Source organism: Engystomops pustulosus, chromosome 4, assembly GCF_040894005.1.
Source record: "Engystomops pustulosus chromosome 4, aEngPut4.maternal, whole genome shotgun sequence".
Lineage (NCBI taxonomy): Eukaryota > Metazoa > Chordata > Amphibia > Anura > Leptodactylidae > Engystomops > Engystomops pustulosus.
In genome coordinates, this window is record NC_092414.1 from 6,017,751 (window position 1) to 6,042,633 (window position 24,883).

The 24,883-nt window shown below is 57.5% G+C and overlaps 1 protein-coding gene across 1 annotated transcript; it reads right to left on the reverse strand.

The window, feature by feature from the left end:
• Positions 1-2,217: 2,217 nt before the first annotated feature.
• Positions 2,218-18,869, reverse strand: CREBL2 (cAMP responsive element binding protein like 2). The gene is made up of 4 exons (XM_072144889.1): positions 18,464-18,869; positions 13,066-13,263; positions 8,064-8,211; positions 2,218-2,776 (listed from the first exon to the last, which is right to left on the reverse strand). Exons 1-3 carry the CDS (start codon positions 18,476-18,478, stop codon positions 8,068-8,070), a joined length of 357 nt encoding a protein of 118 aa, XP_072000990.1. The 5' UTR covers positions 18,479-18,869; the 3' UTR covers positions 2,218-2,776; positions 8,064-8,067.
• Between the last annotated feature and the right edge of the window lie 6,014 nt (positions 18,870-24,883).

Sequence of the window (24,883 nt, forward strand, 5' to 3'; positions counted from 1 at the left end):
TCATCCCTCACACTGCTGTGCTCTGTGCAGCCAGTGTTATGTATTGTCCCTGGAGAGATGTGTAATCATCCCTCACACTGCTGTGCTCTGTGCAGCCAGTGTTATGTATTGTCCCTGGAGAGATGTGTAATCAGACCTCACACTGCTGTGCTCTGTGCTCTCTGCAGCCAGTGTTATGTATTGTCCCTGGAGAGATGTGTAATCAGACCTCACACTGCTGTGCTCTGTGCTCTCTGCAGCCAGTGTTATGTATTGTCCCTGGAGAGATGTGTAATCAGACCTCACACTGCTGTGCTCTGTGCTCTCTGCAGCCAGTGTTATGTAATGTCCCTGGAGAGATGTGTAATCAGACCTCACACTGCTGTGCTCTGTGCTCTCTGCAGCCAGTGTTATGTATTGTCCCTGGAGAGATGTGTAATCAGACCTCACACTGCTGTGCTCTGTGCTCTCTGCAGTCAGTGTTATGTATTGTCCCTGGAGAGACGTGTAGTCATACCTCACACTGCTGTGCTCTCTGCAGCCAGTGTTATGTATAGTCCCTGGAGAGATGTGTAATCAGACCTCACACTGCTGTGCTCTGTGCTCTCTGCAGCCAGTGTTATGTATTGTCCCTGGAGAGATGTGTAATCAGACCTCACACTGCTGTGCTCTGTGCTCTCTGCAGCCAGTGTTATGTTTTGTCCCTGGAGAGATGTGTAATCAGACCTCACACTGCTGTGCTCTCTGCAGCCAGTGTTATGTATTGTCCCTGGAGAGGTGTGTAATCAGACCTCACACTGCTGTGCTCTGTGCTCTCTGCAGCCAGTGTTATGTATTGTCCCTGGAGAGATGTGTAATCAGACCTCACACTGCTGTGCTCTGTGCTCTCTGTGGCCAGTGTTATGTACTGTCCCTGGAGAGATGTGTAATCAGACCTCACACTGCTGTGCTCTGTGCTCTCTGCAGCCAGTGTTATGTATTGTCCCTGGAGACATGTGTAATCAGACCTCACACTGCTGTGCTCTGTGCTCTCTGCAGCCAGTGTTATGTATTGTCCCTGGAGAGATGTGTAATCAGACCTCACACTGCTGTGCTCTCTGCAGCCAGTGTTATGTATTGTCCCTGGAGAGGTGTGTAATCAGACCTCACACTGCTGTGCTCTGTGCTCTCTGCAGCCAGTGTTATGTACTGTCCCTGGAGAGATGTGTAATCAGACCTCACACTGCTGTGCTCTCTGCAGCCAGTGTTATGTATTGTCCCTGGAGAGATGTGTAATCAGACCTCACACTGCTGTGCTCTGTGCTCTCTGCAGCCAGTGTTATGTATTGTCCCAGGAGAGATGTGTAATCAGACCTCACACTGCTGTGCTCTGTGCTCTCTGCAGCCAGTGTTATGTATTGTACCTGGAGAGATGTGTAATCAGACCTCACACTGCTGTGCTCTGTGCTCTCTGCAGCCAGTGTTATGTATTGTACCTGGAGAGATGTGTAATCAGACCTCACACTGCTGTGCTCTGTGCTCTCTGCAGCCAGTGTTATGTATTGTCCCTGGAGAGATGTGTAATCAGACCTCACACTGCTGTGCTCTCTACAGCCAGTGTTATGTATTGTCCCTGGAGAGATGTGTAATCAGACCTCACACTGCTGTGCTCTCTACAGCCAGTGTTATGTATTGTCCCTGGAGAGATGTGTAATCAGACCTCACACTGCTGTGCTCTGTGCTCTCTGCAGCCAGTGTTATGTACTGTCCCTGGAGAGATGTGTAATCAGACCTCACACTGCTGTGCTCTGTGCTCTCTACAGCCAGTGTTATGTATTGTCCCTGGAGAGATGTGTAATCAGACCTCACACTGCTGTGCTCTGTGCTCTCTGCAGCCAGTGTTATGTATTGTCCCTGTAGAGATATGTAATCAGACCTCACACTGCTGTGCTCTGTGCTCTCTGCAGCCAGTGTTATGTATTGTCCCTGGAGAGATGTGTAATCAGACCTCACACTGCTGTGCTCTGTGCTCTCTGCAGCCAGTGTTATGTATTGTCCCTGTAGAGATGTGTAATCATACATCACACAGAGCACAGCAGTGTGAGTCAGGATGAGCAGAGCTGCAGGTTTGCTCCTTTGTTCTGTATATTTATGTCCCACGGATGACACCAGGTGATGATTCATTATTCCGTCCCCTGGGACCTCCCCGTGTTCCCCCGGATCACCAGAAATTATGAAATGAATAGAGGAGACGTCTCGGGAGTTTTCACTATTTTATTGCACAAGTAAATCTTTGCTCTCTAAAGAAATCCCTTTTACCTGTAACATCCCTTTAATTAAAGGGTCACATTCAGTTCTGTGTAATATTCAGCGTTACCTGAGCCGCCATCAGACAACTGGGGGGGGGGCGGGCGGTGATCACATGACTACGGACGAGCGGAGCAGGGCGGGAGTGACCCTTTAAGGCAGGACGTGAGATGTCGCACAGTCTGCTGAGATGAGTTGTATCCCTTTAAGGGCACTTTATAGCTATGGCTGTGATGTAGCAGAGCTGGAAAGCTACAGGCGGGATGTACACGAGGCTGCGCTGCATACTGGAGCGTGTAGTGCAGCCACACAACGGAACGAGAAGCAGAACAACACGTAACATCTTCTATCTCTCCTCGGCTACTAGTCACACACACAAGAGGATCATGGGGCCCATGTGACTTCCATTCCCATGTCATGATAACATCGGGGGGCTCAGGTCCGGGGCGGGAGCCCCCATACACCACGTAGCCGTCTCTTCATAGAAATATCCACCAAGAAAACAGCACTCCTAAAGAAAGAGAACAACATCTTCAGCCACCGGTTTCCAAAAGGAGGTGTGTCCTCACACTGCTGTGCTCTGTGCTCTCTGTAGTCAGTGTTATGTACTGTCCCTGGAGAGATGTGTAATCAGACCTCACACTGCTGTGCTCTGTGCTCTCTGCAGCCAGTGTTATGTATTGTCTCTGGAGAGATGTGTAATCAGACCTCACACTGCTGTGCTCTGTGCTCTCTGCAGCCAGTGTTATGTATTGTCTCTGGAGAGATGTGTAATCAGACCTCACACTGCTGTGCTCTGTGCTCTTTGCAGCCAGTGTTATGTATAGTCCCTGGAGAGATGTGTAATCAGACCTCACACTGCTGTGCTCTGTGCTCTCTGCAGCCAGTGTTATGTACTGTCCCTGGAGAGATGTGTAATCAGACCTCACACTGCTGTGCTCTGTGCTCTCTGCAGCCAGTGTTATGTACTGTCCCTGGAGAGATGTGTAATCAGACCTCACACTGCTGTGCTCTCTGTAGTCAGTGTTATGTATTGTCCCTGGAGAGATGTGTAATCACACCTCACACTGCTGTGCTCTGTGCTCTCTGCAGCCAGTGTTATGTATTGTCCCTGAATAGATGTGTAATCAGACCTCACACTGCTGTGCTCTGTGCTATCTGCAGCCAGTGTTATGTATTGTCCCTGGAGAGATGTGTAATCAGACCTCACACTGCTGTGCTCTGTGCTCTTTGCAGCCAGTGTTATGTATAGTCCCTGGAGAGATGTGTAATCAGACCTCACACTGCTGTGCTCTGTGCTCTCTGCAGCCAGTGTTATGTATTGTCTCTGGAGAGATGTGTAATCAGACCTCACACTGCTGTGCTCTGTGCTCTCTGCAGCCAGTGTTATGTATTGTCCCTGGAGAGATGTGTAATCAGACCTCACACTGCTGTGCTCTGTGCTCTCTGCAGCCAGTGTTATGTATTGTCCCTGGAGAGATGTGTAATCAGACCTCACACTGCTGTGCTCTGTACTCTCTGCAGCCAGTGTTATGTATTGTCCCTGGAGAGATGTGTAATCAGACCTCACACTGCTGTGCTCTGTGCTCTCTGCAGCCAGTGTTATGTATTGTCCCTGGAGAGATGTGTAATCAGACCTCACACTGCTGTGCTCTGTGCTCCCTGCAGCCAGTGTTATGTATTGTCCCTGGAGAGATGTGTAATCAGACCTCACACTGCTGTACTCTGTGCTCTCTGCAGCCAGTGTTATGTACTGTCCATGGAGAGATGTGTAAGCAGACCTCACACTGCTGTGCTCTGTGCTCTCTGCAGCCAGTGTTATGTATTGTCCCTGGAGAGATGTGTAATCAGACCTCACACTGCTGTGCTCTGTGCAGCCAGTGTTATGTATTGTCCCTGGATAGATGTGTAATCAGACCTCACACTGCTGTGCTCTGTGCTCTCTGCAGCCAGTGTTATGTATTGTCCCTGGAGAGATGTGTAATCAGACCTCACACTGCTGTGCTCTGTGCTCTCTGCAGCCAGTGTTATGTACTGTCCCTGGAGAGATGTGTAATCAGACCTCACACTGCTGTGCTCTGTGCTCTCTGCAGCCAGTGTTATGTATTGTCCCTGGAGAGATGTGTAATCAGACCTCACACTGCTGTGCTCTGTACTCTCTGCAGCCAGTGTTATGTACTGTCCCTGGAGAGATGTGTAATCAGACCTCACACTGCTGTGCTCTGTGCTCTCTGCAGCCAGTGTTATGTATTGTCCCTGGAGAGATGTGCAGTCAGACCTCACACTTCTGTGCTCTGTGCTCTCTGCAGCCAGTGTTATGTATTGTCCCTGGAGAGATGTGTAATCAGACCTATGTACAGTATATGTTATTAGTAGCAGCAGGACTGTGCTGTACTGTCAGGATTCTACTATGGTGTGTCCTCACACTGCTGTTCTCTGTGCAACCATCTGCTCTACAGTCCCTCCTCTTCGCAGTGTCTGAGCAGAGGTCAAGTGGCTGTGGATCAGTTATGTGCACAGAACTCAGAGCACAGTAGTGTGAGCACACACCCCAAGTGTCCACCTACCATGTGCATGATGGGGTCCCATATCGCTCCCCCCACTAATTGTAACCCTCTTATATGCCACGGGCACTGCTGCTCAAGGCATCTGTGGGGTGAAATTGCTGCACACAGTGTAACACTACATTCACATGAAGGTATCAGAACGCCTGCTCGCCCTGCCGAAACACATGGGCGCACTGGAGGTGTCCCCTCCCCTCTCCATAGGATATAGCGCCGCTCACCCCTCCCCTCTCCATAGGATATAGCGCCGCTCACCCCTGCCCTCTCCATAGGATATAGCGCCGCTCACCCCTCCCCTCTCCATAGGATATAGCGCCGCTCACCCCTCCCCTCTCCATAGGATATAGCGCCGCTCACCCCTCCCCTCTCCATAGGATATAGCGCCGCTCACCCCTGCCCTCTCCATAGGATATAGCGCCGCTCACCCCTCCCCTCTCCATAGGATATAGCGCCGCTCACCCCTCCCCTCTCCAAAGGATATAGCGCCGCTCACCCCTCCCCCTCCATAGGATATAGCGCCGCTCACCCCTCCCCTCTCCATAGGATATAGCGCCGCTCACCCCTCCCCTCTCCATAGGATATAGCGCAGCTCACCCCTCCATAGGATATAGCACCGCTCACCCCTCCCCTCTCCATAGGATATAGCGCCGCTCACCCCTCCCCTCTCCATAGGATATAGCGCCGCTCACCTCTCCCCCCCTCCACAGGATATAGCGCCGCTCACCCCTCCCCTCTCCATAGGATATAGCGCCGCTCACCCCTCCCCTCTCCATAGGATATAGCGCCGCTCACCCCTCCCCTCTCCATAGGATATAGCGCCGCTCACCCCTCCCCTCTCCATAGGATATAGCGCCGCTCACCTCTCCCCTCTCCATAGGATATAGCGCCGCTCACCCCTCCCCTCTCCATAGGATATAGCGCCGCTCACCCCTCCCCTCTCCATAGGATATAGCGCCGCTCCCCCCTCCCCTCTCCATAGGATATAGCGCCGCTCACCCCTCCCCTCTCCATAGGATATAGCGCCGCTCACCCCTCCCCCTCCATAGGATATAGCGCCGCTCACCCCTCCCCTCTCCATAGGATATAGCGCCGCTCACCCCTCCCCTCTCAATAGGATATAGCGCCGCTCACCCCTCCCCTCTCCATAGGATATAGCGCAGCTCACCCCTCCCCTCTCCATAGGATATAGGGCCACTCATCTCTCCCCTCTCCATAGGATATAGCGCCGCTCACCCCTCCCCTCTCCATAGGATATAGCGCCGCTCACCTCTCCCCTCTCCATAGGATATAGCGCCGCTCACCCCTCCCCTCTCCATAGGATATAGCGCAGCTCACCCCTCCCCTCTCCATAGGATATAGGGCCACTCATCTCTCCCCTCTCCATAGGATATAGCGCCGCTCCCCCCTCCCCTCTCCATAGGATATAGCGCCGCTCACCCCTCCCCTCTCCATAGGATATAGCACCGCTCACCTCTCCCCTCTCCATAGGATATAGCACCGCTCACCTCTCCCCTCTCCATAAGATATAGCGCCGCTCACCCCTCCCCTCTCCATAGGATATAGCGCCGCTCACCCCTCCCCTCTCCATAGGATATAGCACCGCTCACCTCTCCCCTCTCCATAGGATATAGCGCCGCTCACCCCTCCCCTCTCCATAGGATATAGCGCCACTCCCCCCTCCCCTCTCCATAGGATATAGCGCCGCTCCCCCCTCCCCTCTCCATAGGATATAGCGCAGCTCACCCCTCCCCTCTCCATAGGATATAGCACCGCTCACCCCTCCCCTCTCCATAGGATATAGCGCCGCTCACCCCTCCCCTCTCCATAGGATATAGCACCGCTCACCCCTCCCCTCTCCATGGGATATAGCACCGCTCACCCCTCCCCTCTCCATAGGATATAGCGCCGCTCACCCCTCCCCTCTCCATAGGATATAGCGCCGCTCACCCCTCCCCTCTCCATGGGATATAGCGCCGCTCACCTCTCCCCTCTCCATAAGATATAGCGCCGCTCACCCCTCCCCTCTCCATAGGATATAGCGCCGCTCACCCCTCCCCTCTCCATAGGATATAGCGCCGCTCACCCCTCCCCTCTCCATAGGATATAGCGCCGCTCACCCCTCCCCTCTCCATAAGATATAGCGCCGCTCACCCCTCCCCTCTCCATAGGATATAGCGCCGCTCACCCCTCCCCTCTCCATAGGATATAGCGCCGCTCCCCTCTCCATAGGATATAGCACCGCTCACCCCTCCCCTCTCCATAGGATATAGCACCGCTCACCCCTCCCCTCTCCATAGGATATAGCGCCGCTCACCCCTCCCCTCTCCATAGGATATAGCACCGCTCACCCCTCCCCTCTCCATAGGATATAGCGCCGCTCACCCCTCCCCTCTCCATAGGATATAGCGCCACTCACCCCTCCCCTCTCCATAGGATATAGCGCCGCTCACCCCTCCCCTCTCCATAGGATATAGCGCCGCTCACCCCTCCATAGGATATAGCGCCGCTCACCCCTCCATAGGATATAGCACCGCTCACCCCTCCATAGGATATAGCACCGCTCACCCCTCCCCTCTCCATAGGATATAGCGCCGCTCACCCCTCCATAGGATATAGCGCCGCTCACCCCTCCATAGGATATAGCACCGCTCACCCCTCCCCTCTCCATAGGATATAGCGCCGCTCACCCCTCCACTCTCCATAGGATATAGCACCGCTCACCTCTCCCCTCTCCATAGGATATAGCGCCGCTCACCCCTCCATAGGATATAGCGCCGCTCACCCCTCCATAGGATATAGCACCGCTCACCCCTCCCCTCTCCATAGGATATAGCGCCGCTCACCCCTCCCCTCTCCATAGGATATAGCACCGCTCACCTCTCCCCTCTCCATAGGATATAGCGCCGCTCACCCCTCCCCTCTCCATAGGATATAGCACCGCTCACCCCTCCCCTCTCCATAGGATATAGCGCCGCTCACCCCTCCCCTCTCCATAGGATATAGCGCCGCTCACCCCTCCCCTCTCCATAGGATATAGCACCGCTCACCCCTCCCCTCTCCATAGGATATAGCGCCGCTCACCCCTCCCCTCTCCATAGGATATAGCGCCGCTCACCCCTCCCCTCTCCATAGGATATAGCGCCCATCGCACGGTACTTCAGGTCACTGGGGGACGTATAACCAGCCGTGTGACTGGGGCCATGGTGAGGACGCAGCAGAGAAGAGACTACTCACCCCATCATTTCTCCGCAGGGTCGTTCTTCCCGGGTCTCTGCGCTTTGCTGGAGTTGGAAGCGGATTTGTGCAGATCCTCCCCGGTGAGAAGAGCTCGGATCTCGGATGGAATTTTCCCTTGATCCATCGCTTTACACCACTGCTTATACTGGGGGAGACATAAAGGGGGACCCCGAGATCAGAGACTGAAATCTTATACAAGCCCAACGTAAAGGCACACTGTAACGCATACTGTATGATAGTCTAGGCCCTGGTACACTGTAACGCAGCTACTATATGACACTCTAGGCCCTGGTACACTGTAACACATACTGTATGATAGTCTAGGCCCTGGTACACTGTAACGCATACTGTATGATAGTCTAGGCCCTGGTACACTGTAACGCATACTGTATGATAGTCTAGGCCCTGGTACACTGTAACGCAAACTGTATGATAGTCTAGGCCCTGGTACATTGTAACGCATACTGTATGATACTGTAGGCGCTGTAACACTGTAACGCAGCTGCTGTATGACATTCTAGGCCCTGGTACACTGTAACACAGCTGCTGTATGACACTCTAGGCCCTGGTACATTGTAACGCAGCTACTGTATGACATTCTAGGCCCTGGTACATTGTAACACAGCTGCTGTATGACACTCTAGGCCCTGGTACACTGTAACGCAGCTACTGTATGACACTCTAGGCTCTGGTACACTGTAACGCAGCTACTGTATGACACTCTAGGCCCTGGTACACTGTAACGCAGCTACTGTATGACGTTCCAGGCCCTGGTACACTGTAACGCAGCTGCTGTATGACACTCTAGGCCCTGGTACACTGAAACGCAGCTACTGTATGACACTCTAGGCCCTGGTACACTGTAACGCAGCTACTATATGACATTCTAGGCCCTGGTACACTGTAACGCAGCTACTATATGACATTCTAGGCCCTGGTACACTGTAACGCAGCTACTGTATGACACTCTAGGCCCTGGTACACTGTAACGCAGCTACTGTATGACTCTCTAGGCCCTGGTACACTGTAACGCAGCTACTGTATGACTCTCTAGGCCCTGGTACACTGTAACGCAGCTACTGTATGACACTCTAGGCCCTGGTACACTGTAACGCAGCTACTGTATGACTCTCTAGGCCCTGGTACATTGTAACGCAGCTACTGTATGACACTCCAGGCGCTGTTACACTGTAACGCAGCTACTGTATGACTCTCTAGGCCCTGGTACATTGTAACGCAGCTACTGTATGACACTCTAGGCCCTGGTACACTGTAACGCAGCTACTGTATGACTCTCTAGGCCCTGGTACACTGTAACGCAGCTACTGTATGACTCTCTAGGCCCTGGTACATTGTAACGCAGCTACTGTATGACACTCTAGGCCCTGGTACACTGTAACGCAGCTACTGTATGACTCTCTAGGCCCTGGTACATTGTAACGCAGCTACTGTATGACACTCCAGGCGCTGTTACACTGTAACGCAGCTACTTTATGACTCTCTAGGCCCTGGTACATTGTAACGCAGCTACTGTATAACACTCTAGGCCCTGGTACACTGTAACGCAGCTACTGTATGACTCTCTAGGCCCTGGTACACTGTAACGCAGCTACTGTATGACTCTCTAGGCCCTGGTACATTGTAACGCAACTACTGTATGACACTCTAGGCCCTGGTACATTGTAACACAGCTGCTGTATGACACTCTAGGCCCTGGTACACTGTAACGCAGCTACTGTATGACACTCTAGGCCCTGGTACACTGTAACGCAGCTACTATATGACATTCTAGGCCCTGGTACACTGTAACGCAGCTGCTGTATGACTCTCTAGGGCCCTGGTACACTGTAACGCAGCTACTGTATGACACTCTAGGCCCTAGTACACTGTAACGCAGCTACTGTATGACTCTCTAGGCCCTGGTACACTGTAACGCAGCTACTGTATGACACTCTAGGCCCTAGTACACTGAAACGCAGCTACTGTATGACACTCTAGGCCCTGGTACACTGTAACGCAGCTACTATATGACATTCTAGGCCCTGGTACACTGTAACGCAGCTGCTGTATGACTCTCTAGGGCCCTGGTACACTGTAACGCAGCTACTGTATGACACTCTAGGCCCTAGTACACTGTAACGCAGCTACTGTATGACTCTCTAGGCCCTGGTACACTGTAACGCAGCTACTGTATGACACTCTAGGCCCTAGTACACTGAAACGCAGCTACTGTATGACACTCTAGGCCCTGGTACACTGTAACGCAGCTACTGTATGACACTCTAGGCCCTGGTACACTGTAACGCAGCTACTGTATGACACTCTAGGCCCTAGTACACTGTAACGCAGGATGCTGTATGACACTCTAGGCCCTGGTACACTGTAACGCAGCTACTGTATGACACTCTAGGCCCTGGTACACTGTAACGCAGCTACTATATGACATTCTAGGCCCTGGTACACTGTAACGCAGCTACTGTATGACTCTCTAGGCCCTGGTACACTGTAACGCAGCTACTGTATGACACTCTAGGCCCTAGTACACTGAAACGCAGCTACTGTATGACACTCTAGGCCCTGGTACACTGTAACGCAGCTACTATATGACATTCTAGGCTCTTGTACACTGTAACGCAGGTGCGGTCTGACACTCTAGGCACTGTTACACTGTAACGCAGCTACTGTATGACACTCCAGGCGCTGTTACACTGTAACGCAGCTGCTGTATGACACTCCAGGTGCTGTTACACTGTAACGCAGCTGCTGTCTGACACTCCAGGCCCTGGTACACTGTAACGCAGCTACTGTATGACACTCCAGGCCCTGGTACACTGTAACGCAGGTGCTGTCTGACACTCTAGGCCAGTGATGGCAAACCTTTTAGAGACCGAGTGACCAAACTACAACAAAGACCCGCTTATTTATCGCAAAGTGCCAACACAGAAATGTAATTTGTGATTTATACTCCCTGCTCTGTCACAGCTTTCATTGATACCAGCACCTGAGGACACCAATAAAGCAGAAAATAGTCCCAGGTAGCACTGTCACTTTATAATAGCTCTGTGCACAGCAAGTCCTGGGCTGTCAGGGACTGCAGGAAGATGCCTGGAGTCATCTCTGGTGATGGCCTGAGTGCCCACAGAAAGGGCTCTGAGTGCCACCTCTGACACCAGTGCCATAGGTTAGCCATCACTGCTCTAGGCACTGTTACACTGTAACGCAGCTGCTGTCTGACACTCCAGGCCCTGGTACACTGTAACGCAGCTACTGTATGACACTCGAGGCCCTGGTACACTGTAACGCAGGTGCGGTCTGACACTCTAGGCACTGTTACACTGTAACGCAGCTACTGTATGACACTCCAGGCGCTGTTACACTGTAACGCAGCTGCTGTATGACACTCCAGGTGCTGTTACACTGTAACGCAGCTACTGTATGACACTCTAGGCCCTGGTACACTGTAACGCAGCTACTGTATGACTCTCTAGGCCCTGGTACACTGTAACGCAGCTACTGTATGACTCTCTAGGCCCTGGTACATTGTAACGCAGCTACTGTATGACTCTCTAGGCCCTGGTACACTGTAACGCAGCTACTGTATGACACTCTATGCCCTGGTACACTGTAACGCAGCTACTGTATGACACTCTAGGCCCTGGTACACTGTAACGCAGCTACTGTATGACTCTCTAGGCCCTGGTACACTGTAACGCAGCTACTGTATGACTCTCTAGGCCCTGGTACATTGTAACGCAGCTACTGTATGACACTCTAGGCCCTGGTACACTGTAACGCAGCTGCTGTATGACTTTCTAGGGCCCTGGTACACTGAAACGCAGCTGCTGTCTGACACTCTAGGCCCTGGTACACTGTAACGCAGCTACTATATGACATTCTAGGCCCTGGTACACTGTAACGCAGCTACTGTATGACTCTCTAGGCCCTGGTACACTGTAACGCAGCTACTGTATGACACTCTAGGCCCTAGTACACTGAAACGCAGCTACTGTATGACACTCTAGGCCCTGGTACACCGTAACGCAGCTACTATATGACATTCTAGGCTCTGGTACACTGTAACGCAGCTGCTGTCTGACACTCCAGGCGCTGTTACACTGTAACGCAGCTGCTGTATGACACTCCAGGTGCTGTTACACTGTAACGCAGCTGCTGTATGACACTCGAGGCCCTGGTACACTGTAACGCAGGTGCTGTCTGACACTCTAGGCACTGTTACACTGTAACGCAGCTGCTGTATGACACTCTAGGCCCTGGTACACTGTAACGCAGCTGCTGTCTGACACTCCAGGCCCTGGTACACTGTAACGCAGCTACTGTATGACACTCGAGGCCCTGGTACACTGTAACGCAGGTGCGGTCTGACACTCTAGGCACTGTTACACTGTAACGCAGCTACTGTCTGACACTCCAGGCGCTGTTAAACTGTAACGCAGCTGCTGTATGACACTCCAGGTGCTGTTACACTGTAACGCAGCTGCTGTATGACACTCTAGGCCCTGGTACACTGTAACGCAGCTGCTGTCTGACACTCCAGGCGCTGGTACACTGTGACGCAGCTGCTGTCTGACACTCCAGGTGCTGTTACACTGTGACGCAGCTACTATATGACACTCTAGGCCCTGGTACACTGTAACGCAGCTGCTGTCTGACACTCCAGGCGCTGGTACACTGTGACGCAGCTGCTGTCTGACACTCCAGGTGCTGTTACACTGTGACGCAGCTACTATATGACACTCTAGACCCTGGTACACTGTAACGCAGCTACTGTCTGACACTCCAGGCGCTGGTACACTGTAACGTAGCTACTGTATGACACTCTAGGCCCTGGTACACTGTAACGCAGGATGCTGTCTGACACTCCAGGCGCTGTTACACTGTGACGCAGCTGCTGTCTGACACTCCAGGCGCTGTTACACTGTGACGCAGCTGCTGTCTGACACTCCAAGGCGCTGGTACACTGTGACGCAGCTGCTGTTACCATCTCCAGCTCCTCCCGCAGTGCACAGATGGCTCGCTCGCGGCTGGACACCAGCTCCTCCAGGTACTGGTAGCGCAGCTTCTTCCGGGCCCGGCACTCCCGCGCGCTCTGCCGGCTCCGCTCCAGCTTGGCCTTTAGGTCGATCTTGGCCGGCTTCCTCCCCCTCTTCCCCGGCTTCTTCACTTTTCCTCCCAAAACCTGAGGAAAAACACAAAATAGATGAAAAATCACCGATCACATCCGGAGCTGCAGCGACTACTGTGATGACATCACACAATCCCACAATGCTGTGCGCACTGCTGATGACATGGTCAGTGATGTCACAGGACCCCGGGGGAGGCAGCGATGTCACAGGACACCGGGGGAGGGCATGGGATGTCACAGGACACTGGGGGGGGGGAGGGCATGTGATGTCACAGGACACTGGGGGGGGAGGGCATGTGATGTCACAGGACACTGGGGGGGAGGGCATGTGATGTCACAGGACACTGGGGGGGAGGGCACGTGATGTCACAGGACACCGGGGGGGAGGGCACGTGATGTCAAAGGACACCGGGGGGGAGGGCACGTGATGTCAAAGGACACCGGGGGGAGGGCACGGGATGTCACAGGACCCCGGGGGGAGGGCACGGGATGTCACAGGACCCCGGGGGGAGGGCACGGGATGTCACAGGACCCCGGGGGGAGGGCACGGGATGTCACAGGACCCCGGGGGGAGGGCACGGGATGTCACAGGACCCCGGGGGGAGGGCACGGGATGTCACAGGACCCCGGGGGGAGGGCACGGGATGTCACAGGACCCCGGGGGGGAGGGCACGGGATGTCACAGGACACTGGGGGGGAGGGCACGGGATGTCACAGGACACTGGGGGAGGGCACGTGATGTCACAGGACCCCGGGGGGAGGGCACGGGATGTCAAAGGACACCGGGGGGGAGGGCACGTGATGTCAAAGGACACCGGGGGGGAGGGCACGTGATGTCAAAGGACACCGGGGGGGAGGGCACGTGATGTCACAGGACCCCGGGGGGAGGGCACGGGATGTCACAGGACCCCGGGGGGAGGGCACGTGATGTCAAAGGACACCGGGGGGGGAGGGCACGGGATGTCACAGGACACTGGGGGAGGGCATGTGATGTCACAGGACACTGGGGGAGGGCATGTGATGTCACAGGACACTGGGGGAGGGCATGTGATGTCACAGGACACTGGGGGAGGGCACGTGATGTCACAGGACCCTGGGGGAGGGCACGGGATGTCACAGGACCCCGGGGGGAGGGCACGGGATGTCACAGGACCCCGGGGGGAGGGCACGTGATGTCACAGGACACTGGGGGAGGGCACGGGATGTCACAGGACACTGGGGGAGGGCACGGGATGTCACAGGACCCCGGGGGGAGGGCACGTGATGTCACAGGACCCCGGGGGGAGGGCACGTGATGTCACAGGACACTGGGGGAGGGCACGTGATGTCAAAGGACACCGGGGGGGGAGGGCACGGGATGTCACAGGACACTGGGGGAGGGCACGTGATGTCAAAGGACACCGGGGGGGAGGGCACGTGATGTCAAAGGACACCGGGGGGGAGGGCACGTGATGTCAAAGGACACCGGGGGGGAGGGCACGTGATGTCAAAGGACACCGGGGGGGAGGGCACGTGATGTCAAAGGACACCGGGGGGGAGGGCACGTGATGTCAAAGGACACCGGGGGGGAGGGCACGTGATGTCACAGGACCCCGGGGGGAGGGCACGTGATGTCAAAGGACACCGGGGGGGAGGGCACGTGATGTCACAGGACCCCGGGGGGAGGGCACGGGATGTCACAGGACCCCGGGGGGAGGGCACGTGATGTCAAAGGACACCGGGGGGGGAGGGCACGGGATGTCACAGGACACTGGGGGAGGGCACGTGATGTCAAAGGACACCGGGGGGGAGGGCACGTGATGTCAAAGGACACCGGGGGGGGAGGGCACGGGATGTCACAGGACACTGGGGGAGGGCACGTGATGTCAAAGGACACCGGGGGGGAGGGCACGTGATGTCAAAGGACACCGGGGGGGAGGGCACGTGATGTCAAAGGACACCGGGGGGGAGGGCACGGGATGTCACAGGACCCCGGGGGGAGGGCACGGGATGTCACAGGACCCCGGGGGAGGGCACGGGATGTCACAGGACCCCGGGGGGAGGGCACGGGATGTCACAGGACCCCGGGGGGAGGGCACGGGATGTCACAGGACACTGGGGGGGAGGGCACGGGATGTCACAGGACCCCGGGGGAGGGCACGGGATGTCACAGGACCCCGGGGGGAGGGCACGGGATGTCACAGGACCCCGGGGGGAGGGCACGGGATGTCACAGGACCCCGGGGGGAGGGCACGGGATGTCACAGGACACTGGGGGGGAGGGCACGGGATGTCACAGGACCCCGGGGGAGGGCACGGGATGTCACAGGACCCCGGGGGGAGGGCACGGGATGTCACAGGACCCCGGGGGGAGGGCACGGGATGTCACAGGACCCCGGGGGGAGGGCACGGGATGTCACAGGACACTGGGGGGGAGGGCACGGGATGTCAAAGGACACCGGGGGGGAGGGCACGGGATGTCACAGGACCCCGGGGGGAGGGCACGGGATGTCACAGGACCCCGGGGGGAGGGCACGGGATGTCACAGGACCCCGGGGGGAGGGCACGGGATGTCACAGGACCCCGGGGGGAGGGCACGGGATGTCACAGGACCCCGGGGGGAGGGCACGGGATGTCACAGGACACTGGGGGGGAGGGCACGGGATGTCACAGGACCCCGGGGGAGGGCACGGGATGTCACAGGACCCCGGGGGGAGGGCACGGGATGTCACAGGACCCCGGGGGGAGGGCACGGGATGTCACAGGACCCCGGGGGGAGGGCACGGGATGTCACAGGACCCCGGGGGGAGGGCACGGGATGTCACAGGACCCCGGGGGGAGGGCACGGGATGTCACAGGACCCCGGGGGGAGGGCACGGGATGTCACAGGACCCCGGGGGGAGGGCACGGGATGTCACAGGACCCCGGGGGGAGGGCACGGGATGTCACAGGACACCGGGGGGAGGGCACGGGATGTCACAGGACCCCGGGGGGAGGGCACGGGATGTCACAGGACCCCGGGGGGAGGGCACGGGATGTCACAGGACCCCGGGGGAGGGCACGGGATGTCACAGGACCCCGGGGGAGGGCACGGGATGTCACAGGACCCCGGGGGAGGGCACGGGATGTCACAGGACCCCGGGGAGGGCACGGGATGTCACAGGACACTGGGGGGGGAGGGCACGGGATGTCACAGGACCCCGGGGGAGGGCACGGGATGTCACAGGACCCCGGGGGGAGGGCACGGGATGTCACAGGACCCCGGGGGAGGGCACGGGATGTCACAGGACCCCGGGGGAGGGCACGGGATGTCACAGGACACCGGGGGGAGGGCACGGGATGTCACAGGACACTGGGGGAGGGCATGTGATGTCACAGGACACTGGGGGAGGGCACGGGATGTCACAGGACCCCGGGGGGAGGGCACGGGATGTCACAGGACCCCGGGGGAGGGCACGGGATGTCACAGGACCCCGGGGAGGGCACGGGATGTCACAGGACACTGGGGGGGGAGGGCACGGGATGTCACAGGACCCCGGGGGAGGGCACGGGATGTCACAGGACCCCGGGGGAGGGCACGGGATGTCACAGGACCCCGGGGGAGGGCACGGGATGTCACAGGACCCCGGGGGGAGGGCACGGGATGTCACAGGACCCCGGGGGGAGGGCACGGGATGTCACAGGACCCCGGGGGAGGGCACGGGATGTCACAGGACCCCGGGGGAGGGCACGGGATGTCACAGGACACTGGGGGAGGGCATGTGATGTCACAGGACACTGGGGGAGGGCACGGGATGTCACAGGACCCCGGGGGGAGGGCACGGGATGTCACAGGACCCCGGGGGGAGGGCACGGGATGTCACAGGACACTGGGGGAGGGCACGGGATGTCACAGGACCCCGGGGGGGAGGGCACGGGATGTCACAGGACCCCGGGGGGGAGGGCACGGGATGTCACAGGACCCCGGGGGGGAGGGCACGGGATGTCACAGGACCCCGGGGGGGAGGGCACGGGATGTCACAGGACCCCGGGGGAGGGCACGGGATGTCACAGGACACCGGGGGGAGGGCACGGGATGTCACAGGACACCGGGGGGAGGGCACGGGATGTCACAGGACCCCGGGGGGAGGGCACGGGATGTCACAGGACCCTGGGGGAGGGCACGGGATGTCACAGGACACTGGGGGAGGGCATGTGATGTCACAGGACCCTGGGGGAGGGCACGGGATGTCACAGGACCCCGGGGGGAGGGCACGGGATGTCACAGGACACTGGGGGAGGGCACGGGATGTCACAGGACACCGGGGGGAGGGCACGGGATGTCACAGGACACCGGGGGGAGGGCACGGGATGTCACAGGACCCCGGGGGGGAGGGCACGGGATGTCACAGGACCCCGGGGGAGGGCACGGGATGTCACAGGACACCGGGGGGAGGGCACGGGATGTCACAGGACACCGGGGGGAGGGCACGGGATGTCACAGGACCCCGGGGGGAGGGCACGGGATGTCACAGGACCCTGGGGGAGGGCACGGGATGTCACAGGACACTGGGGGAGGGCACGGGATGTCACAGGACCCTGGGGGAGGGCATGTGATGTCACAGGACCCTGGGGGAGGGCACGGGATGTCACAGGACCCCGGGGGGAGGGCACGGGATGTCACAGGACACTGGGGGAGGGCACGGGATGTCACAGGACCCCGGGGGAGGGCACGGGATGTCACAGGACCCCGGGGGGAGGGCACGGGATGTCACAGGACCCCGGGGGGAGGGCATGTGATGTCACAGGACACTGGGGGAGGGCATGTGATGTCACAGGACCCCGGGGGGAGGGCACGGGATGTCACAGGACCCCGGGGGGAGGGCACGTGATGTCAAAGGACACCGGGGGGGGAGGGCACGGGATGTCACAGGACACTGGGGGAGGGCACGGGATGTCACAGGACACTGGGGGAGGGCACGGGATGTCACAGGACCCCGGGGGAGGGCACGGGATGTCACAGGACCCCGGGGGGAGGGCACGGGATGTCACAGGACCCCGGGGGGAGGGCACGGGATGTCACAGGACACTGGGGGAGGGCATGTGATGTCACAGGACACTGGGGGAGGGCATGTGATGTCACAGGACACTGGGGGAGGGCATGTGATGTCACAGGACACTGGGGGAGGGCATGTGATGTCACAGGACCCTGGGGGAGGGCATGTGATGTCACAGGACCCTGGGGGGGGCAGTGATGTCACAGGACACAGGGGGAGGGGTCTATAGGATTCACTCACCTTATTCTCCTCCATGATGCCTGTGCTCTGGGGACAGTGTATGCCCTCCGGTACCGGTCCGGTGACCCGTGTAATACAGAGACTGGCTGCTCTGGTACTGGTCCGGTGACCCCTGCAATACAAGGAGTGGCCCTTGTTGTACCGGTCCAATGGTCCCTGTAATTGAGTGGGTGTCTCCTCTGGTACCGGTCCGGTGGTCCCTGTAATTGAGTGGGTGTCTCCTCTGGTACCTGTCCGGTGGTCCCTGTAATTGAGTGGGTGTCTCCTCTGGTACCGGTCCGGTGGTCCCTGGTTCCGCTTCTTGACGACGTTTGGATCTTTTTCTCTCTTTCAGGCGTTTGAGGAAGAGCTCAGCTTTGTTTACAAGAAGTAGCCGTGACGTCAGTGGTCACGTGCCGCTGGAGGGTCATGTGACGCTCCGTACAAGGGAGGAGCTTCACGCTTCTATTGACGTCATGGAGCATGTGACCTGCGACCAGGCAAGGGAGGGAAGGAGGATGAGAGTTGTAATCCAAGAAACAGAGAGGGACAACATGGGGGTGCGGGCTGTGTGAGGAGGAGGACATGGGGGTGCAGGCTGTGTGAGGAGGAGGACATGGGGGTGCAAGGAGGAGGAGGACATGTGGGTGCGGGCTGTGTGAGGAGGAGGACATGGGGGTGCGGGCTGTGTGAGGAGGAGGAGGAGGACATGGGGGTGCGGGCTGTGTGAGGAGGAGGACATGGAGGTGCGGGCTGTGTGAGGAGGAGGAGGACATGGAGGTGCGGGCTGTGTGAGGAGGAGGACATGGAGGTGCGGGCTGTGTGAGGAGGAGGACATGGGGGTGCGGGCTGTGTGAGGAGGAGGACATGGAGGTGCGGGCTGTGTGAGGAGGAGGACATGGGGGTGCAGGCTGTGTGAGGAGGAGGACATGGGGGTGCGGGCTGTGTGAGGAGGAGGAGGACATGGGGGTGCGGGCTGTGTGAGGAGGAGGACATGGGGGTGCGGGCTGTGTGAGGAGGAGGAGGACATGGAGGTGCGGGCTGTGTGAGGAGGAGGACATGGGGGTGCAGGCTGTGTGAGGAGGACATGGGGGTGCGGGCTGTGTGAGGAGGAGGACATGGGGGTGCGGGCTGTGTGAGGAGGAGGACATGGGGGTGCGGGCTGTGTGAGGAGGAGGAGGACATGGAGGTGCGGGCTGTGTGAGGAGGAGGACATGGAGGTGCGGGCTGTGTGAGGAGGAGGACATGGAGGTGCGGGCTGTGTGAGGAGGAGGACATGGGGGTGCGGGCTGTGTGAGGAGGAGGAGGACATGGAGGTGCGGGCTGTGTGAGGAGGAGGACATGGGGGTGCAGGCTGTGTGAGGAGGAGGAGGACATGGGGGTGCAGGCTGTGTGAGGAGGAGGAGGACATGGGGGTGCGGGCTGTGTGAGGAGGAGGAGGACATGGGGGTGCGGGCTGTGTGAGGAGGAGGAGGACATGGGGGTGCGGGCTGTGTGAGGAGGAGGAGGACATGGGGGTGCGGGCTGTGTGAGGAGGAGAACATGGGGGTGCGGGCTGTGTGAGGAGGAGGACATGGGGGTGCGGGCTGTGTGAGGAGGAGGACATGGGGGTGCGGGCTGTGTGAGGAGGAGGACATGGAGGTGCGGGCTGTGTGAGGAGGAGGAGGACATGGGGGTGCGGGCTGTGTGAGGAGGAGGACATGGGGGTGCGGGCTGTGTGAGGAGGAGGACATGGGGGTGCGGGCTGTGTGAGGAGGAGGACATGGAGGTGCAGGCTGTGTGAGGAGGAGGACATGGAGGTGCGGGCTGTGTGAGGAGGAGGAGGACATGGGGGTGCAGGCTGTGTGAGGAGGAGGAGGACATGGGGGTGCAGGCTGTGTGAGGAGGAGGACATGGGGGTGCAGGCTGTGTGAGGAGGAGGACATGGGGGTGCGGGCTGTGTGAGGAGGAGGACATGGGGGTGCTGGCTGTGTGAGGAGGAGGACATGGAGGTGCGGGCTGTGTGAGGAGGAGGACATGGGGGTGCGGGCTGTGTGAGGAGGAGGACATGGGGGTGCAGGCTGTGTGAGGAGGAGGACATGGGGGTGCGGGCTGTGTGAGGAGGAGGAGGACATGGGGGTGCGGGCTGTGTGAGGAGGAGGACATGGGGGTGCGGGCTGTGTGAGGAGGAGGACATGGAGGTGCGGGCTGTGTGAGGAGGAGGACATGGGGGTGCGGGCTGTGTGAGGAGGAGGACATGGAGGTGCGGGCTGTGTGAGGAGGAGGACATGGGGGTGCAGGCTGTGTGAGGAGGAGGAGGACATGGGGGTGCAGGCTGTGTGAGGAGGAGGACATGGGGGTGCAGGCTGTGTGAGGAGGAGGACATGGGGGTGCGGGCTGTGTGAGGAGGAGGACATGGGGGTGCTGGCTGTGTGAGGAGGAGGACATGGAGGTGCGGGCTGTGTGAGGAGGAGGACATGGGGGTGCTGGCTGTGTGAGGAGGAGGAGGACATGGAGGTGCGGGCTGTGTGAGGAGGAGGACATGGAGGTGCAGGCTGTGTGAGGAGGAGGAGGACATGGGGGTGCAGGCTGTGTGAGGAGGAGGACATGGGGGTGCAGGCTGTGTGAGGAGGAGGACATGGAGGTGCGGGCTGTGTGAGGAGGAGGACATGGGGGTGCGGGCTGTGTGAGGAGGAGGACATGGGGGTGCAGGCTGTGTGAGGAGGAGGAGGACATGGGGGTGCAGGCTGTGTGAGGAGGAGGACATGGAGGTGCAGGCTGTGTGAGGAGGAGGAGGACATGAGGGTGCGGGCTGTGTGAGGAGGAGGACATGGGGGTGCGGGCTGTGTGAGGAGGAGGACATGGAGGTGCGGGCTGTGTGAGGAGGAGGACATGGGGGTGCAGGCTGTGTGAGGAGGAGGACATGGGGGTGCGGGCTGTGTGAGGAGGAGGACATGGGGGTGCGGGCTGTGTGAGGAGGACATGGGGGTGCAGGCTGTGTGAGGAGGAGGAGGACATGGGGGTGCAGGCTGTGTGAGGAGGAGGAGGACATGGGGGTGCGGGCTGTGTGAGGAGGAGGACATGGGGGTGCAGGCTGTGTGAGGAGGAGGACATGGGGGTGCAGGCTGTGTGAGGAGGAGGACATGGAGGTGCAGGCTGTGTGAGGAGGAGGAGGACATGGGGGTGCGGGCTGTGTGAGGAGGAGGAGGACATGGAGGTGCGGGCTGTGTGAGGAGGAGGACATGGGGGTGCGGGCTGTGTGAGGAGGAGGACATGGGGGTGCGGGCTGTGTGAGGAGGAGGACATGGGGGTGCGGGCTGTGTGAGGAGGAGGACATGGAGGTGCGGGCTGTGTGAGGAGGAGGACATGGAGGTGCGGGCTGTGTGAGGAGGAGGACATGGGGGTGCGGGCTGTGTGAGGAGGAGGAGGACATGGGGGTGCGGGCTGTGTGAGGAGGAGGAGGACATGGAGGTGCGGGCTGTGTGAGGAGGAGGACATGGAGGTGCGGGCTGTGTGAGGAGGAGGACATGGGGGTGCGGGATGTGTGAGGAGGAGGACATGGGGGTGCGGGCTGTGTGAGGAGGAGGAGGACATGGGGGTGCGGGCTGTGTGAGGAGGAGGACATGGGGGTGCAGGCTGTGTGAGGAGGAGGAGGACATGGGGGTGCGGGCTGTGTGAGGAGGAGGACATGGAGGTGCGGGCTGTGTGAGGAGGAGGACACGGGGGTGCGGGCTGTGTGAGGAGGAGGACATGGAGGTGCGGGCTGTGTGAGGAGGAGGACATGGGGGTGCAGGCTGTGTGAGGAGGAGGAGGACATGGGGGTGCAGGCTGTGTGAGGAGGAGGACATGGGGGTGCGGGCTGTGTGAGGAGGAGGAGGACATGGAGGTGCGGGCTGTGTGAGGAGGAGGAGGACATGGAGGTGCGGGCTGTGTGAGGAGGAGGACATGGAGGTGCGGGCTGTGTGAGGAGGAGGACATGGGGGTGCAGGCTGTGTGAGGAGGAGGAGGAGGACATGGGGGTGCGGGCTGTGTGAGGAGGAGGACATGGGGGTGCGGGCTGTGTGAGGAGGAGGACATGGGGGTGCAGGCTGTGTGAGGAGGAGGAGGAGGAGGACATGGGGGTGCGGGCTGTGTGAGGAGGAGGACATGGGGGTGCGGGCTGTGTGAGGAGGAGGAGGACATGGGGGTGCGGGCTGTGTAAGGAGGAGGACATGGGGGTGCGGGCTGTGTGAGGAGGAGGACATGGGGGTGCAGGCTGTGTGAGGAGGAGGAGGAGGAGGACATGGGGGTGCGGGCTGTGTGAGGAGGAGGACATGGGGGTGCGGGCTGTGTGAGGAGGAGGAGGACATGGAGGTGCGGGCTGTGTGAGGAGGAGGAGGACATGGAGGTGCAGGCTGTGTGAGGAGGAGGACATGAGGTTTGTTGAGAATTATAAATAAAGCTTTGCTGACGTCCTGTAATACCAGCCTCAGCCTGTGGACATGGGTGGCGCTGTCTCTAGTCGTAGGCACAGGGGGGGGGGGGACTTATTGCTCCACAATAATAAAAACATATTTCAATGAAATCCTCCATTTGATTTCATGCATTTTGAACCAAACATACCCTAAGAATGCTGCAGTGACACTGATGCAGAAATATATCTTGTTCAATCGCTGAACTGAGTGATTTTGTTGAAAAAGCAATTATAAAATGATGATAATTTGGCGCCGCGCTTCTCACCCTGATTATACTCTGCTCCAGAGAATGATGTAATCACTGTGTTGTCCCTGACAGGCAGAAGTAATCAATCACTGCACATTCCCCCAGCTGCTGGGTATGAGTCATCCGGCCCAGGTTGATTAGTCCTGTCTGGACTGTTTTTTTTATGTACGGCACCCAGCTTTCTCAAGTTCCTGAATTTTATATTTGTTTTATGAGCAAAACCACTCAGTTCAGGGATTAAACAAGATGTGTTTCTGCATCAGTGTGGCTACAGATTTCTGAAGGTTTATTTGGTTTATAAAGCATAAAAACTAATGGTAGATTTTAAAATGTCTCAAAAACAATGGAAATGATATGCACCTTATTAACCCTCTGGCTCCATCTTGTTGTTGGGAAGTGTTACCCATAGCAACCACTGCCGCTCCATAGGCCCAGGCTGCAACGTGCAGAGGATTCCAGGAGCAAGACATGCCTCAAAATACAGAAAACAACGTCATGTAATACTGACAGTCCCTGTACTGTGACATCACTGTGTGGATTATCCCTGTACTGTGACATCACTGTGTGTATTATTCCTGTACTGTGACATCACTGTGTGTATTATCCCTGTACTGTGACATCACTGTGTGTATTATTCCTGTACTGTGACATCACTGTGTGGATTATCCCTGTACTGTGACATCACTGTGTGGATTATCCCTGTACTGTGACATCACTGTGTGTATTATCCCTGTACTGTGACATCGCTGTGTGTATTATCCCCTGTACTGTGACATCACTGTGTGTATTATCCCTGTACTGTGACATCACTGTGTGTATTATCCCTGTACTGTGACATCGCTGTGTGTATTATCCCCTGTACTGTGACATCGCTGTGTGTATTATCCCTGTACTGTGACATCACTGTGTGTATTATCCCTGTACTGTGACATCGCTGTGTGTATTATTCCTGTACTGTGACATCAGTGTGTATTATCCCTGTACTGTGACATCGCTGTGTGTATTATCCCTGTACTGTGACATCACTGTGTGTATTATCCCCTGTACTGTGACATCACTGTGTGTATTATCCCCTGTACTGTGACATCACTGTGTGTATTATCCCCTGTACTGTGACATCACTGTGTGTATTATCCCTGTACTGTGACATCACTGTGTGTATTATCCCTGTACTGTGACATCGCTGTGTGTATTATCCCCTGTACTGTGACATCGCTGTGTGTATTATCCCTGTACTGTGACATCACTGTGTGTATTATCCCTGTACTGTGACATCACTGTGTGTATTATCTCTGTACTGTGACATCACTGTGTGTATTATCCCTGTACTGTGACATCGCTGTGTGTATTATCCCTGTACTGTGACATCGCTGTGTGTATTATCTCTGTACTGTGACATCACTGTGTGTATTATCCCTGTACTGTGACATCACTGTGTGTATTACCCTGTACAGTGACATCACTGTGTGTATTATTCCTGTACTGTGACATCACTGTGTGTATTATCCCCTGTACTGTGACATCACTGTGTGTATTATCCCCTGTACTGTGACATCACTGTGTGTATTATCCCTGTACTGTGACATCGCTGTGTGTATTATCCCTGTACTGTGACATCGCTGTGTGTATTATCCCCTGTACTGTGACATCGCTGTGTGTATTATCCCTGTACTGTGACATCACTGTGTGTATTATCCCTGTACTGTGACATCACTGTGTGTATTATCTCTGTACTGTGACATCACTGTGTGTATTATCCCT

Bases quoted from the DNA above. Each gene is read 5' to 3' on its own strand.
- CREBL2 (XM_072144889.1), bottom strand. The intron at 8,212-13,065 runs GTAACAGCAGCT...TGTCTCCCCCAG, and splicing joins TGCGGGAGGAGCTGGAGATG to TATAAGCAGTGGTGTAAAGC.